The sequence below is a fragment of the Anolis sagrei genome, unplaced genomic scaffold (assembly GCF_037176765.1).
Source record: "Anolis sagrei isolate rAnoSag1 unplaced genomic scaffold, rAnoSag1.mat MAT_SCAFFOLD_26, whole genome shotgun sequence".
NCBI classification, from domain to species: Eukaryota; Metazoa; Chordata; class Lepidosauria; order Squamata; family Dactyloidae; genus Anolis; species Anolis sagrei.
Window position 1 is genome coordinate 1 of NW_027118838.1, and position 15,697 is coordinate 15,697.

Consider the following 15,697-nt stretch of genomic DNA (forward strand, 5'->3'; position numbering starts at 1 on the left):
TAAGGGTTGCGTTGTCTACTGAGAATCCGCCTCAGATTCATTCTACTATAGATGTCCCAATATATGGGATTGCTGATAATAAGTTAGTAATAACTGTTGCTCCTCAAAATGATATTTGGCCTCAGGGTAAAACGTAGCCAACAAAAGCAGTGGCTATAACTAGTAATAGAAGAACAACACCTAGGTTTCATGTCTCTTTAAATATATAAGAGCCATAGTATAGCCCTCGTCCGATATGAATATAGAGACAAATAAAGAATATGGAGGCTCCGTTTGCATGAATATTTCGGATTAATCATCCATATTGTACATCTCGAGAGATGTGGGCGATTGATGAAAATGCTGATAAGATATCAGCCGTGTAGTGTATAGCTAGAAAAAGTCCTGTTAGGACTTGAATAATTAGGCAGGCACCAAGTAAGGATCCAAAATTTCACAGGGCTGAGATGTTGGATGGGGAGGGTAGGTCAATGAATGAGCCATTAATAATTTTGAAGACTGGGTGGGTTTTTCGTGTAATTGTCATTGTTTTTATAGTTGAATAACAACGGAGGTTTTTCAGGCCACAGGTCTTGGTATATAGGCCAAGTAAAAATAAATGGTTTATTTTTTATTTGTTTTGTCTTTTTGTTTAGTTGTTGGGTTAGTTGTAGTTGCTTCTAATCCGTCTCCTTATTTTGGGGCGGCTGGTCTTGTTTTGTCGGCAGCCGTTGGCTGTGTAGTATTGGTTGAGTTTGGTGGGTCTTTTGTGTCTCTTGTTTTATTTTTAATCTATTTAGGTGGAATATTAGTTGTATTTGCCTATTCTGTTGCACTATCATCAGACCCTTTTCCTGAGAGTGTTTTAGACTGGTCTGTTGGGGTTTATTTTTTTAGCTATGTTGGATTTTTAGTTCTTTTGTTATTTATTTTTGGTCAGTCTTTTTTTAATAGTTTTGGGATGGTTGGTGGGGAGTCTTTTGGGTTCAATGTTCTTCGTAGTGATTTTGAAGGCGTGTCTCTATTGTACGGTGTTGGTGGGGGAGGTTTAATAGTGTGTGGTTGGGGGCTTTTATTAACTTTGTTTGCGGTATTAGAGTTAACTCGTGGACGATCTCGTGGTGGTCTTCGTGTAGTTAGATTATTAGGGTAATTAGTAATATTGTTGAGAAGATAAATGTCGTTAGGTAGGCTTTTATGAGGCCTTTTTGTGAGGCTGTTAAGTTGATTATTGGGATTTGAGATATTGTTAGTCCTTTTGGCCCCACTTTTTCTAATCATAAGAGATCATTTGTTACGGTTGCTATTTTTTGTCCAAATTTTAGGGCATTTGTTGGGGTTGAACGGTGTATAGTATTAAAGAAAACAAGTTGATTTGATAGTAAATAAGGGTTGTTTTTAGGTTTTAAGGTAAAAGATAATGTACGATTTGTAATATCTATAGCAATGATTAACCCTACAATAGTAATTAGTAGGGCTAAAAGTTTATTGGAAGTTGGCATAGTTATGGGTGTTGTTTTTGTTGGTAAAATTATTGTTGTAATTAGAAGTCCAGCAAAAAGGCTTCCGATGGCAAGTCGTATAATTGGATTAATGAGTGTTTTGTTGTTTTCGTTAATAGGTGAGGCTGGCTTGTGCCGTGGAAAATTTATTTGAACATAAAAAATTATTCGTAAGCTATAGGCAGCTGTTAATATAGTTGCTAGGATGGTAAGTGTTAGGGCTCAGGCGTTTAGGTTTGAATTATTTATTGTTTCAATAATGGTATCTTTAGAATAAAATCCGGATAGGAATGGGGTTCCTATTAATGCTAAATTACCTACTGTTAAGCATGCAGATGTAATGGGGAGATAGTTTTTAATTCCTCCTATTGTTCGGATGTCTTGTTCATCTATTAGATTGTGGATAATAGACCCGGAGCATAAAAATAGTATTGCCTTAAAAAAGGCATGGGTTGAGATGTGTAGAAAGGCAAGTTGTGGTTGATTAAGTCCAATTGTGACTATTATTAGGCCAAGTTGGCTTGATGTTGAGAAGGCAATAATTTTTTTAATGTCGTTTTGTGTGAGGGCACAAATTGCTGTAAATGCAGTGGTTATGGCCCCGAGACAGAGGCACACAGATAAGAGTGTGTGGTTGTTTTCTAATAAAGGGTGTAGTCGAATCAGTAGAAAAACTCCAGCTACAACCATAGTGCTTGAGTGTAGTAGGGCAGAAACTGGTGTTGGGCCTTCTATGGCAGCAGGGAGTCATGGATGTAATCCAAATTGGGCGGATTTTCCTGTTGCTGCTAAGATAAGTCCAATGGTTGGTAAAATATTGTTTGGACTTATCGAGAATAGTTCATTAATTTGTCATGTGGATAGGTTTATGGCAGACCAAGAGATTATAAGAATTAGTCCGATGTCGCCAATTCGGTTATAGATAATTGCTTGTAGGGCTGAAGAGTTTGCGTCTGTTCGAGAGAATCATCAGCCAATTAGAAGGAAGGATATAATTCCAACGCCTTCTCAACCAATAAAAAATTGGAGTAGGCTGTTAGCGGTAACAAGTGTAATTATAGCTAATAGAAAAATAATTAAATATTTAAAGAATCGGTTAATATATGGATCTGTGGCCATATATCAAATGGAAAACTCTAAGATGGATCAGGTTACAAACAAGGCAACGGGTAAAAATATTAGTGCGTAGGCGTCTAAAATAAAGCTAAACTTGATGCTAAAGTTGGTAATAGAAAGAATAGATAGATTTATTATTGTTGTTTCTATTCCAGAGTTGGTAAAAATGAGTATGGGAACTAGGCTTATCACTCATGCTGTTTGTACTGCTTGTTTAATATTATTTGGGGAAGGGGGAATGTTATCAATAAGTGTTTTTGAGATGGGGAAGAGAAGGGTAAGTAGGGTTAAAAGTGTTGTAGTATAAAAAATGGTGGTATGCATTACTTTTACTTGGAGTTGCACCAAGGTTTTTGGTGCCTAAAACCAATGGATTTCTTGTATCCTTTAAAAGTAAGGGGCCTGGAGATTTTAACTTCAGAGTCAGGAGTTAGCAGTTCTTGGTGTTCATACACCCCTTGGTTTTTAAGAAGGTTTGAACTTCTGTTTTTAGGTTCACATTCTAATGTTTTAGTTAAACTATAATAACAGCTTAGTGGTCCTGAGATGATAGTTGGGTTAAGAATAAGTAAAATAATTGGGATTATGTGGAGGGCCATAATAAGGTGCTCTCGTGTGTGGGTTGGGTTTATTATAATTAGGTGGTTTGGAAGTTTATTTCGTTGTGTTAGTAAAAACATGTTTAGAGAATAAATAGCAGTGAGCAGTGTACCTGTTCCGGTTAAAATAATAGTTGTTATTGATCAGTTGAATAAAGAGGTAATAATTAGTAGTTCACCTATGAGGTTAATTGATGGTGGAAGTGCTATGTTTATTAGATTAGCTATTAGTCATCAGGCTGTTATTAGTGGTAAAATAAGTTGTAAGCTTCGTGCAAGCACCAATGTTCGACTGTGTGTTCGTTCATAGTTGGTGTTGGCTAAACAGAAGAGTAAGGAAGAGGTGAGGCCGTGTGCAATTATTAAAATAACTGCTCCTGTGATAGCTCATGGGGTTTGAATCAGGCAGGCAGAAACCACGAGTCCCATGTGGCTAACGGATGAATAGGCAATTAGGGATTTTAGGTCAGTCTGTCGTATGCAAATGGAGCTGGTTATAACTACTCCTCATAGGGCCAAAATTAAAAGTGGATAATAAAGTTTTATGGTTATGGGTAATAGGTTAGTTGTAATTCGAATGATCCCGTATCCGCCCAGTTTAAGTAAAATAGCTGCTAAAACTATAGACCCGGCGATTGGGGCTTCTACATGTGCTTTTGGAAGCCATAAATGTAATCCGTAAAGTGGTATTTTTACCATAAAGGCCATAATGCAAGCTACTCATAGGAGGCTGTTTGAGGTGTTTATAGTTAGTTGTGGTTGAATTATTTGTAAAATAATTATGGATGTGCTATTGTTTTTAAAATTAATGTAAAGTAGGGCAATAAGAAGGGGAAGTGAGCTAGCTAATGTATAAAATAAAAAGTATGTTCCTGCTGTGAGGCGTTCTGCTTGATTTCCTCATCGTGTGATAATTACTAGTGTTGGAACTAGTGTTGCTTCAAACATAATATAAAATATAATGAGGTTGTTTGTTGCAAAAGTAAAAATAAGGAGAGTTTGTAGAATGGAAAGTGTAATAATAAACATTCGTTTTCGATGTGTTGGTTCTGTTTTTAGGTGGTTTTGGCTTGCTAAAATTATAAGTGGGAGGAGTCAACATGACAAAACAAGTAGTGGGGCTGATGTTTGGTCTACTATTAGTGAAATGCCAAAAAATTGTGGGCTTGTTGTTTGGTTTTTTAGTCATAAGAAACTAATAAGAGTAATTAGTATTGAATAAGTTATAGTAGCTAAAAATAGGAGGTTTCGGTTAATTAAAAGGGCTGTTGGTGTAAGTATAATTGTTGGTAAAATAATTTTTAACATTGTAGAAGGTTTATGGTTTTTAAGTGGTCAGTTCCGTGGGTTCGTGCGGTTGCTACAAGAATGGCAAGGCCTGTACTTGCTTCGCAAGCGGAAAATGTAAGAAGAATAATTGGAATGGGTGCTAAGGTTGTTGTTTGTGTGGTTGAAAATAGTAGGGTTGAAGCAATAAATAGGGCTAGTATTATCCCTTCAATACAGAGTAGGGCAGACACCAGGTGGGATCGGTTAAGTGATAGCCCAATAATACTAAGTGTAAATGTTAAAGTAATTAGGGCAGATAGATGTGTCATGTGGGCGTCTGGGTTAACTCCAGATTATTTAAGTCGAAATTAAATATTTTGTTTAAATTAACGTCCAATTCTGCTCATTCAAGGCCCCCTTGAAGTCATTCATAAATCAGGCCGAGTGTTAGTATAATTAAAATAGTTGATGTAAGTGTTGAGGTTAATATTGGGTGGTTAAAATTTATTGCTCATGGAAGTGGAAGGAGTAGTGCAATTTCTAGATCAAATAACAAAAATAGGATGGCGACTAAGAAAAAGCGTAGTGAAAAAGGCAAACGGGCATTTCCCAGTGGGTCGAACCCGCATTCGTATGGTGATAATTTTTCTGTGTCCGAGTTTACTTGTGGTAGTCAGAAGCTTAAAGTAATAAGAACAGAGGAAATTAGCATGGAAAATAGAATTATTGTTGATAAGTTCATTATTCTTTCCTAAGGTATTATTAGGGCCAAGTGAGTGGAAGTCACTTATACTTGTTGTACTAAAAGAATAGGATCCTCATCAATAAATCGAGACATAGAGAAATAGTCATACAACATCTACGAAGTGTCAGTACCATGCGGCTGCTTCAAACCCAAAGTGATGTTGTGCTGTAAAGTGGAATAGGGCTTGTCGAATTAAGCAAACAGATAAAAATAGTGAGCCAATAATTACATGTAAACCATGAAACCCTGTTGCTACAAAGAAGGTTGTGCCGTATACGCTGTCTGAAATTGCGAAAGGGGCCTCATAATATTCTATTGCTTGTAGGGCTGTGAAGTAAAGTCCTAGGACTACTGTAAGTGAAAGTGCTTGTGTTGCCTCTTTTCGTTTTCCTTCTATAATAGAGTGATGTGCCCATGTTACTGTCACACCAGAAGCTAATAGTACTGCGGTATTAAGTAGTGGAACTTCAAATGGATTTAGGGGGGAGATGCCGCTTGGTGGTCAACATCCGCCAAGCTCTGGGGTTGGGGCCAGGCTTGAGTGATAAAAAGCTCAAAAAAATCCGATAAAAAAGAAAACTTCTGATGTAATAAACAAAATTATTCCGTATCGTAGACCTTTTTGGACATATGAGGTGTGATGTCCTTGAAAGGTTCCTTCTCGGATAATGTCTCGTCATCATTGAATTATTGTTAAGAACAAAATGATTAGTCCTAGGTTTATTAAGATTAGGTTGTTGAAGTGAAATCAGACAGCTAGTCCTGATGTTATTAGTAAGGCTGCAATGGCCCCTGTTAGGGGTCATGGGCTTGGGTCTACTATGTGATATGAGTGTGCTTGGTGGGTCATTATACATTTTCTTGTAAATATAGGCTTAAAAGTAAAACAAACACGTAGGCTTGGATTAGGGCTACTGCGATTTCCAGGCCTGTTAATAGAAGTAAAATAATGAATGTAATTGTTGCTGTTGTTGTTATTATTGGGAGAAGAACAAATGTAGCAGTAGAGATTAGTTGAATAAGAAGGTGGCCTGCTGTAATATTAGCAGTTAGTCGTACTCCAAGTGCTAGTGGTCGAATAAACAGACTAATTGTTTCAATAATAATGAGGATTGGGATTAATAGGAGTGGTGTCCCTTCTGGTAGGAGGTGCCCTAATGAAATGGTTGGCTGGTTCCGTAGGCCAGTTAGTACTGTTATTAGTCATATTGGTACAGCAATTGCTATGTTGAATGAAAGTTGTGTGGTTGGAGTAAATGTATATGGTAGAAGGCCTAAAATGTTTAGTGAGGATAGCAGAAGTATAAGTGTTAGTAGTGTGGCTGTTCATTTATGTCCTGGGTAATTAACAGAAATTATTAGTTGTTTAGAAAAAAGTTCTTTTGTTGCTTCTAGGATGGCTGATAGGCGGTTTAGTTCTAATCGACTGCTTTTTTTTACAATAATTAGTGCGGGAAATAGGGTAGCAATAAGGATTATTGGTACCCCTATAATGCTTGGAATAGAAAATTGATCAAAGAAGCTTACGATCATGGTCAGTTTCAGTGTTCGGACTGTTCTTTTTTAGATTCTTTTATGGTTGGTAAATTAGGTTGTATAGAGGATAAAGCCTTATTTAAAAAAATAAACAAAAATGTTCATACTAGTATAAAAATTATAAATCATGGGGATGGGTTTAATTGTGGCATTCATGAAGGGGGCTTGGCACCCCATCTCTAGCTTAAAAGGCTAGTGCTATAAAAGCTTCTTGATGATGTAGTTAAGATGGCTGTGGTTCAGGTTTCAAAGGCATTAAGTGGTACGGATTCAATTGTAATTGGTATAAAACTATGGTTGGACCCGCAGATTTCTGAGCATTGTCCGTAGAACATACCTGGGTGTGATGTAATAAAGGTTGTTTGGTTTAATCGTCCTGGGATAGCGTCGGTTTTAATGCCTAGTGATGGAACAGCTCAAGAGTGAAGCACATCTTCTGCTGACACTAGTATTCGGATTGGGGATTCTATTGGGATCACCATTCGATTGTCCACTTCTAAAAGTCGTGTAAGACCTGGATTTAAGTCTGTTGTTGGTAGTATATAAGAGTCAAATTCTAAGTTTTCGTAGTCGGTATACTCGTAGCTTCAATATCATTGATGTCCTATGGTTTTAATTGTTAAGTGTGGGTTGTTAATTTCATCTATTAAGTACAAAATTCGTAATGATGGGAGGGCAATTAGAATAAGAATAATGGCCGGCAGAATCGTTCAAATTATTTCAACTTCTTGTGCGTCTATGGTGTTGGTGTGGGTAAGTTTTGTTGTTATTATAGTTGTAATTGTATATAGAACTAGGGCACTAATTAAGAAAACGATTATTAAGGCGTGGTCGTGGAAGTGTAAAAGTTCTTCTATAATAGGTGAGGATGCGTCTTGAAATCCAAGTTGTGATGGGTGTGCCATTAGGTCCCATAGGCGTTGGCCTATAATTTGGCTCTGACAAGGCCAGGTAATATTTTTACTAGGGCCCCATTGGGAAAGATGCACTGTGGAAGTGCGGTCGGCTTGAAACTGGCTTATGGGGGTTCAATTCCTTCCTTTCTCGAGGCTGCTGTTTGTACGTGTGTCGGCTCTTCATATGTGTGGTAGGGGGGAGGACATCCGTGTAATCATTCTAGGTTTGTACTTGAGAGTTCTAGGGAAGAAACTTCGCGCTTGGTTGAGAAGGCCTCTCAAATAATAAACATTATTATAATTACAGCAACTAATGAGACTAAAGAGCCGATTGAAGAAATAGCATTTCATAGTGTATACGCATCTGGGTAGTCTGAGTATCGTCGTGGCATGCCTGCTAGGCCTAGGAAGTGCTGAGGGAAAAATGTCATATTTACTCCTGCAAATATAACCCCAAATTGGGCTTTTGTTCATGTTGGGTGGAGTGAATATCCTGAAAACAGTGGAAATCAGTGTACAAATCCGCCTATAATAGCAAATACGGCCCCTATTGATAAGACATAATGAAAATGAGCTACAACATAATATGTATCATGTAAAACAATATCTAGGGAAGAATTTGCTAAAACAATGCCAGTTAATCCGCCTACTGTGAATAAAAAAATAAAGCCCAATGCCCATAATATTGCTGCGTCCCATTTAATTATTCCGCCGTGCAGTGTTGCTAGTCAGCTAAAAACCTTTACTCCTGTTGGAATTGCAATAATTATTGTGGCAGATGTAAAATAGGCTCGGGTGTCTACGTCTATTCCGACTGTAAATATGTGGTGTGCTCACACAATAAATCCAAGGAAGCCAATTGATATTATTGCTCAGACTATGCCTATATATCCGAAGGGTTCTTTTTTACCTGAATAATATGTTACAATGTGGGAGATTATACCAAAACCTGGGAGAATTAGAATATAAACTTCTGGATGGCCGAAAAATCAAAATAGGTGTTGGTAAAGAACTGGGTCACCTCCACCAGCCGGGTCAAAAAATGAAGTATTTAGATTTCGATCTGTTAGTAGTATTGTAATTCCTGCAGCTAAAACTGGTAAAGATAAAAGGAGTAGAACTGCTGTAATTAAAACAGACCACACAAATAAGGGCGTTTGGTACTGTGTTATGGTTGGTGGTTTCATGTTAATACAAGTTGTAATAAAATTAATTGCCCCAAGAATAGATGAAACCCCTGCCAAGTGAAGAGAAAAAATGGTTAAATCAACTGAGGCCCCGGAGTGGGCAAGATTTCCTGCTAATGGCGGGTAGACTGTTCAGCCTGTGCCAGCTCCGGACTCCACTCCTGAGGAGGCTAGAAGAAGTAAAAATGACGGTGGGAGGAGTCAGAAGCTTATGTTATTTATTCGGGGAAATGCTATATCGGGGGCACCAATCATTAAAGGGACAAGTCAGTTTCCAAAGCCCCCAATTATGACTGGTATAACCATGAAAAAAATTATAACAAAAGCATGGGCTGTTACGACCACATTGTAAATTTGATCGTCGCCTAGTAGTGCCCCAGGTTGGCTTAGTTCTGCTCGAATTAATAAGCTTAGGCCTGTTCCGACTATTCCAGCCCAAGCACCAAAGACTAAGTATAGGGTGCCGATATCTTTATGATTAGTTGAGAAAAATCAACGATTAATAGACACAGGTAAAGTGGCCGAGTAATAGGCGGTAGGCTGTAGTCCTACCAACATTGGTTCAATTCCTTTCTTTATCAAAGTCCCGAAGTGATCCACGTCAAAATGCAAGTTTGAAAAGGAGCCCCAAAAGGCTCCGGGGCTTCTCCCGTTCCCCGGAATAGACGGGAGAAGCGAATGGAAGCCCGCTGGTTTGGGTAATTAGCTGTTAATTAATTTTTCGTGGGATCAAGGCCCGCCCATTCATAAAGGCTTTAGCTTAATAAAAGTGTTTGAGTTGCATTCAAGAGATGCGAATTAGTATTTCGCAAGTCTTACAAAAACTAAGGGCGTCTAGCCCTTATTTAGGGCTTTGAAGGCCCTTGGTTTAGATTATCCTAAGTTTTTATAGAAGTATAAGCGGTGTTAGTGGGAGTAAAAGGGTAGAAATTGTAGCAGTAACTAGTATTAGTGGTGTGGGTTGATTTAGTTTGAGTCGTCATTTAAATTTTGTAGAAGTTGTGTTTGGGGAAAGTGTTAGTGTTGTAGTATATGTTAAGCGTAGATAGAAGAAAAGGCTTAGTAGGGCGGATAGGGCTATTACTGTTGCTGTTGGAATGAGGTTTTGGGAAACTAGTTCTTCTAAAATTAGCCATTTTGGTATAAATCCGGTTAGTGGAGGAAGGCCCCCCAACGATAACAATAATGTTATGGTTACAGTAGAAATAACTGGTGATAAGGCTCAGGTTGTTGTTGTGTCTTGAATTGTTTTTGATTTAGAAAATATTAGTGCTTGGAATAGGGCTGTGGTTATAATTAAGTAAATTATTAGGTTTATTACTATAAGGTTTACTATAATAGAGGAAATAGCAATTATTCATCCTAGGTGAGCAATTGATGAGTATGCTATGATTTTTCGTGTCTGTGTTTGGTTAAGTCCCGCTCACCCGGCAATAATGGTGGATGTAAGTCCTATTAGTAACAAAATTGTTGTTGAAAGGGAATTAATTGTTAGGTAAATTAAAGTTATTGGTGCAAGTTTTTGTCATGTAGTAATAATAAGTGCAGTTATCAGGGTTGATCCTTGTAGGACTTCTGGTAATCAAAAGTGTATTGGTACGAGGCCCAGTTTTATTGCTAGTGCTGCTGTTAATAAAACGTGGGATGGTATTGATGAGAGTTGAGTGATGTCTCATGTGCCTGTTTCTCATGCATTAACTATACTGGAAAATAAAATTAGGGCAGAGGCTGCTGCTTGGGTTAAAAAATACTTGGTAGCAGCTTCTGTGGAACGTGGGTGGTGGGTTGTTGAAATAATTGGAATAATTGATAGCGTATTAATTTCTAGGCCGATTCAGGCTAATAGTCAGTGGTAACTAGTTATAGTAATAATTGTACCGGTTGCAAGACTTGAAAATATAATTATAGAGATTGTTGGGTTCATTAGTATAGGAAGGATTATAACCAACATTTTTGGGGTATGGGCCCAATAGCTTTGTTAGCTGACTTTACTAGAAAATAGTATAATGAAGTACAAATGATTTTGAGTTTTTAGGTACAGGTTCGAGTCCTGGTTTTCTAGAAAATGAGAGGATTTAAGCCTCTATAATTAACTCTATCAAAGTTACCCTTTATTCAGGCACATTTTCATTGTGGGGGGAGCATAAATGTTGAAATTGGAAGTGTGGTGTGTCATAGGCACAGGGCTAGGGTAATTGGTAAAAATTGTTTTCACAATAAGTGTATTAGTTGATCATAGCGAAATCGCGGGTATGATGCTCGAATTCATAAAAACCCAATTGTTAATACAGTTACTTTAAGTATGAGGTAGGTTGTAAATATATTCTGATTGTCTTGATTTAGGCTAAGAAATAAAATACATGAAAGTGTATTTATTATTATAATGTTTGCATATTCGGCTAGGAAAAATAGGGCAAAGGGGCCTGCTGCATATTCTACATTGAAGCCGGAGACCAGCTCTGATTCGCCCTCTGTTAAATCAAACGGGGCTCGATTTGTTTCGGCTAAGGTAGAAATATATCATATTATTATTAGAGGTCATGTTGTAAAAAACATTGGTAAATACTCTTGGGTTAATAAAATTAATTTCAGTGAATATCCTCCAGACATTAGCACGATTGATAATAAAATAATTCCTAGTGTTACTTCATATGAAATTGTTTGTGCTACTGCTCGCAGTGCTCCAATGAGAGCATATTTTGAATTAGAAGCCCAGCCAGACCATAGGATGGAGTATACGGCCATACTTGATAGTGATAATATAAATAAAAGTCCAAGATTTATGTCTGCTAGTGGTAGTGGCATGGGCATTGGTGTTCAGATAGCTAGAGCTAAAAATAGGGCAAGGGTTGGGGTAAAAATAAAAAGTAGGGGAGATGAGGATGATGGTCGTACGGGCTCTTTAATAAATAGTTTTACCCCATCTGCAATTGGTTGAAGAAGTCCTTGTGGTCCTACAATGTTTGGTCCTTTACGTAGTTGTATGTAGCCTAGGATTTTTCGTTCAAGTAGTGTAAGAAAAGCCACAGCCACTAAAATGGGAATAATATATATAAGTGGGTTAATAATATTTAGTAGGGCGGTCATGGTTAGGGAGAAGATTTGAACTTCTGTCTAAAGATTTTAGGTCTTTTACATTACACCTGGCTCTGCCACCCTAACTAAGCCCCTTATCTGGGGTCAGATTTTGTTAATAAAGTTTTAGTTCTTTTTAGCTTTTTGAATAGGACGTGCTTTTAGTATTGGTCCTGTCTTCTTGATCCTTTCGTACTGAAGAACACAACTTAATAGATAGAAACCGACCTGGATTACTCCGGTCTGAACTCAGATCACGTAGGACATTAATCGTTGAACAAACGAACCTTTAATAGCGGCTACACCATTTGGGTGTCCTGATCCAACATCGAGGTCGTAAACCTTCTTGTCGATATGAACTCTTGAAGAAGATGGCGCTGTTATCCCTGGGGTAACTTGGTTCGTTGATCAGTAGTACTGGGTCATTTATTTAGGCTGGTGTGCCTGTTTAGACAGATGTCTTTCTTGGAGGTTCTTTTTTTCTCCAAAGTTGCCCCAACTTAAAAGTTCTTTTCATGAATAGTTTTTGTTTAATATTTTGATAGAAGTTTAAAGCTCCACAGGGTCTTCTCGTCTTATTTTATTATTTCAGCTTTTTAACTGAAAGATCAGTTTCACTGATTGGTTAAAGGAGACAGTTAAATATTCATTTAGCCATTCATACGGGTCTTTATTTAGAAGACAAGTGATTACGCTACCTTTGCACGGTTAGGATACCGCGGCCGTTTAAATTTCACTGGGCAGGCGTTACCTTTAATACTTGGTTTGCTAAAGGCTATGTTTTTGGTAAACAGTTGATATTAATAGTTGCCGAGTTCCTTTTAAAACTTTTAATCTTTCTTTGATGCATGCCTGTGTTGGGTTAACAGTTGGTAAAATGTTATATAAATAGGTTTCATAATATTTTTGTTAATTTTCAGTAGTATGTCTATGTCTGATTTACAGTTATGCATGAGAGAAGGTTTCTTGTTACTAGTTTTAGCATAGTTTTTTCTATATTATTATAGAATGATCAGGTTTAATTGTAGGAGCTTATAGTAAATGATGAAATTTTTGATGTAAATGCTTTGACGCTATTTTGTAAGGTGGCTGCTTTAGGGCCCACGGTAAATTATAATTAGCTTTCTCTCTACTTCGGGCTGTATTCTGAATCAATGAGGCTGTACCTTCATTGAATATTCTTTAAGCTAAGTGCTTATTAGAAGTTATTAAATGAGCTTAAAGTCGAACTAAAATTCTGTGTCTGATAACCAGCTATCAACAAGTTCGATTGGTTTTTCGCCTCTATTTTAAAGTCTTCCCACCCTTTTGCTACAGGGACGGGTGAACTTTTGGTGCTTTAAAATAGCTCACTTGAGTTCGGGGGAGCAGGCTTAAGGCCCATTTGTCTGCTTAGTACTTGCTAAATCGTGATGCAAAAGGTACAAGTTTTAATCTTTGCTATATTTTGCTTAATTTTTCACTTTATTTCATTTTTCCCTTGCGGTACTTTATCTATAACTCTAAGTTGTATTTCGATCTCCTCTACTGTACTGGTCAAATGTTTTGTTTTGTTAAATTTATTATTAGATTGGGTTTTTAGGTTAAAATTTTAGCGCAAAAAGGCTAGTCTTCTAGCATAATTCAATTGTAAGCTGAATGCTTTATCTTAAGCTACTTTTTGTTTATCCAAGCGCACCTTCCAGTGCGCTTACCATGTTACGACTTGCCTCGTCTTGTTTGTTTGTATTAATTATAAATATAACTTTTGTTTATGAAGAGGGTGACGGGCGGTGTGTGCGCGCTTCAGAGCATGTTTAAAATAAATATTCTTGTTTATTTTACTATTAAATCCTCCTTTTAGTGCTTATTTCATAGCACTTGTCGTGTGTGTTTTATTTTAAAAAATGTAGCCCATCTCTTCCACCGCATAAGCTACACCTTGACCTGACTTTTTTGTGTTTAACATTTTTACTTACTATTTTCTCTTCACAGTGTAAGTTGAGGACGGCGGTATATAGGCTGTTTTGGCAAGGGGTGGTTAGGTTTATCGTGGATTATCGATTATAGGACAGGCTCCTCTAAGTTGTATATGAAGCACCGCCAAGTCTTTTGAGTTTTAGGCTTTTCGCCCGTAATATTCTGGCGAATACTATTAGTTTTTAGTATCAATTAACAGCTGGGCATAGTAGGGTATCTAATCCTAGTTTGTTTCCTAGCTTTCGTGAATCAAATTATCTTTGTTTAAGAAATAAAACTTCATAATTTCCTTGGTTTTACGGTTAGGAGTTTGTTTGTTTCTTATTGTTTAATAAATATTTTATTCACTATTTACGCCGTTTTACTATTATTTTGGGCCCCTCGTATAACCGCGGTGGCTGGCACGAGGTTGACCGGCCCTGCTTACCCATAACTAAGTCTAGCTTATAGAGTTGGTCGCTCATGGCTTAATTTTTATTACTGCTGATTACCCTTGGGGGTGTGGTATAACAAGGTGTCTTGGGCTAAAAGTTTGTGCCTGATACCTGCTCCTAACTTTTAGTGGGCATTTTCACTGGCGTGCGGATACTTGCATGTATAATTTTGGTTAAAAATAACAGTAAGTTTGGGACCAAAACTTTGTGTTTTTGGGGAATCAAAATTTTTCCCATCGTGGCATTTTCAGTGCCGTGCTTTAAATGATAAGCTACAATAACATGTATATAAATTGATGAATTTGAGCTACGTTTGTTTAGTTCTAATTAAATCAGGCCAAAAATTTTTTTGTTAAAAACAAAAAAATAAACATATAATAATAAAAAATTTTAAAAAACTAACAAAATTAGCTATAAACTCACCTGCAATCTGTAGGGTGCTTGTAAAAGTTGTAGCATAACCAATCGTTTATCAGTTAATCAAATCTCGACTTTTGGGGTTTGGCGAGAACTAATTTGATCAAATAGATGAATATTGGTACGGGGGGTGGGGGGGGTTTGCGTCATAAAAATAAATTTATTGTTTGTTTGTTTGTTTATTTTTATAATTTTTTAACGCGGTCATTGTTGCACTGGAATTGGGAGGTTTTAACAAAGTCTCGGTCATTTTATTAAAAATTTTATGTCTTATAAGCATTAATTAAATAATACCATATCTTAATGGGTGGTTTAAACATCATCATAATATGTACATTGTCAACGCGTAACGGTCTCTTCCACTGGAAATGGGATGTGAAAGGAAAAATAAATAAAAATACCAATAGCATGGCAAACCAGTTATGGTCGGCATGGGTACGAATGGAGACAATCCATTAACCGAAAGGCCTTGGAAAGGGGAACGTATGCGATATAAGGACAGTGGGTCCCACGAGATTTACAACCAGAGGCCTTGGAAAAAGCCGTGAGTGCTGCAACCTCAGTTGATGGGCGTGAAGCTAGTAATGTAGTGCACTGATGGGCGGGTTGGTGGTTTCTCGAAGGATGCCGAATAACAATTTGACAGGTCAGATCTAGAAAGATCGCTGCCAATTGAAATTCCAAGAGTATTATTAAATAATATTCGTGGGGGGAAGGGGTTATGTACGTCTACATTATATGTGCTATGTACTTTAATAACGACAAATACTTGTTAAATATTCATGAGGGTATTATCTTATGTACGATTATTAATATATCGTTCTTTAGTATAGTTGAGGAAATTATTTGATAATAATATTTGTATGGAAATACGGTATATGTATTCTTATTATTATGTTTTATGTATATTTTAGGGTATTTTACTTGTTTAATATTCGTGGGGAAAATAGATGAATGCACGATATACATATGTATATAGTGGA

The 15,697-nt window shown here is 37.1% G+C and overlaps 2 protein-coding genes and 2 pseudogenes across 2 annotated transcripts; all 4 read right to left on the reverse strand.

Annotated features, from left to right (window-relative positions):
- Window positions 1-525: 525 nt before the first annotated feature.
- Window positions 526-2,171, reverse strand: LOC137095792 (NADH-ubiquinone oxidoreductase chain 5-like). Its single transcript, XM_067462543.1, is given in 1 exon segment — window positions 526-2,171. A coding segment is annotated over 1 exon segment (915 nt). The 3' UTR covers window positions 526-1,256.
- On the reverse strand, window positions 526-3,904 carry LOC137095790 (NADH-ubiquinone oxidoreductase chain 4-like; annotated as a pseudogene).
- Window positions 3,905-5,989: 2,085 nt separating this feature from the next.
- LOC137095793 (ATP synthase subunit a-like) lies at window positions 5,990-6,894 on the reverse strand. Its single transcript, XM_067462544.1, is given in 1 exon segment — window positions 5,990-6,894. A coding segment is annotated over 1 exon segment (684 nt). The 5' UTR covers window positions 6,744-6,894; the 3' UTR covers window positions 5,990-6,059.
- An 825-nt stretch (window positions 6,895-7,719) lies between these two features.
- LOC137095791 (NADH-ubiquinone oxidoreductase chain 2-like) lies at window positions 7,720-10,780 on the reverse strand (annotated as a pseudogene).
- Between the last annotated feature and the right edge of the window lie 4,917 nt (window positions 10,781-15,697).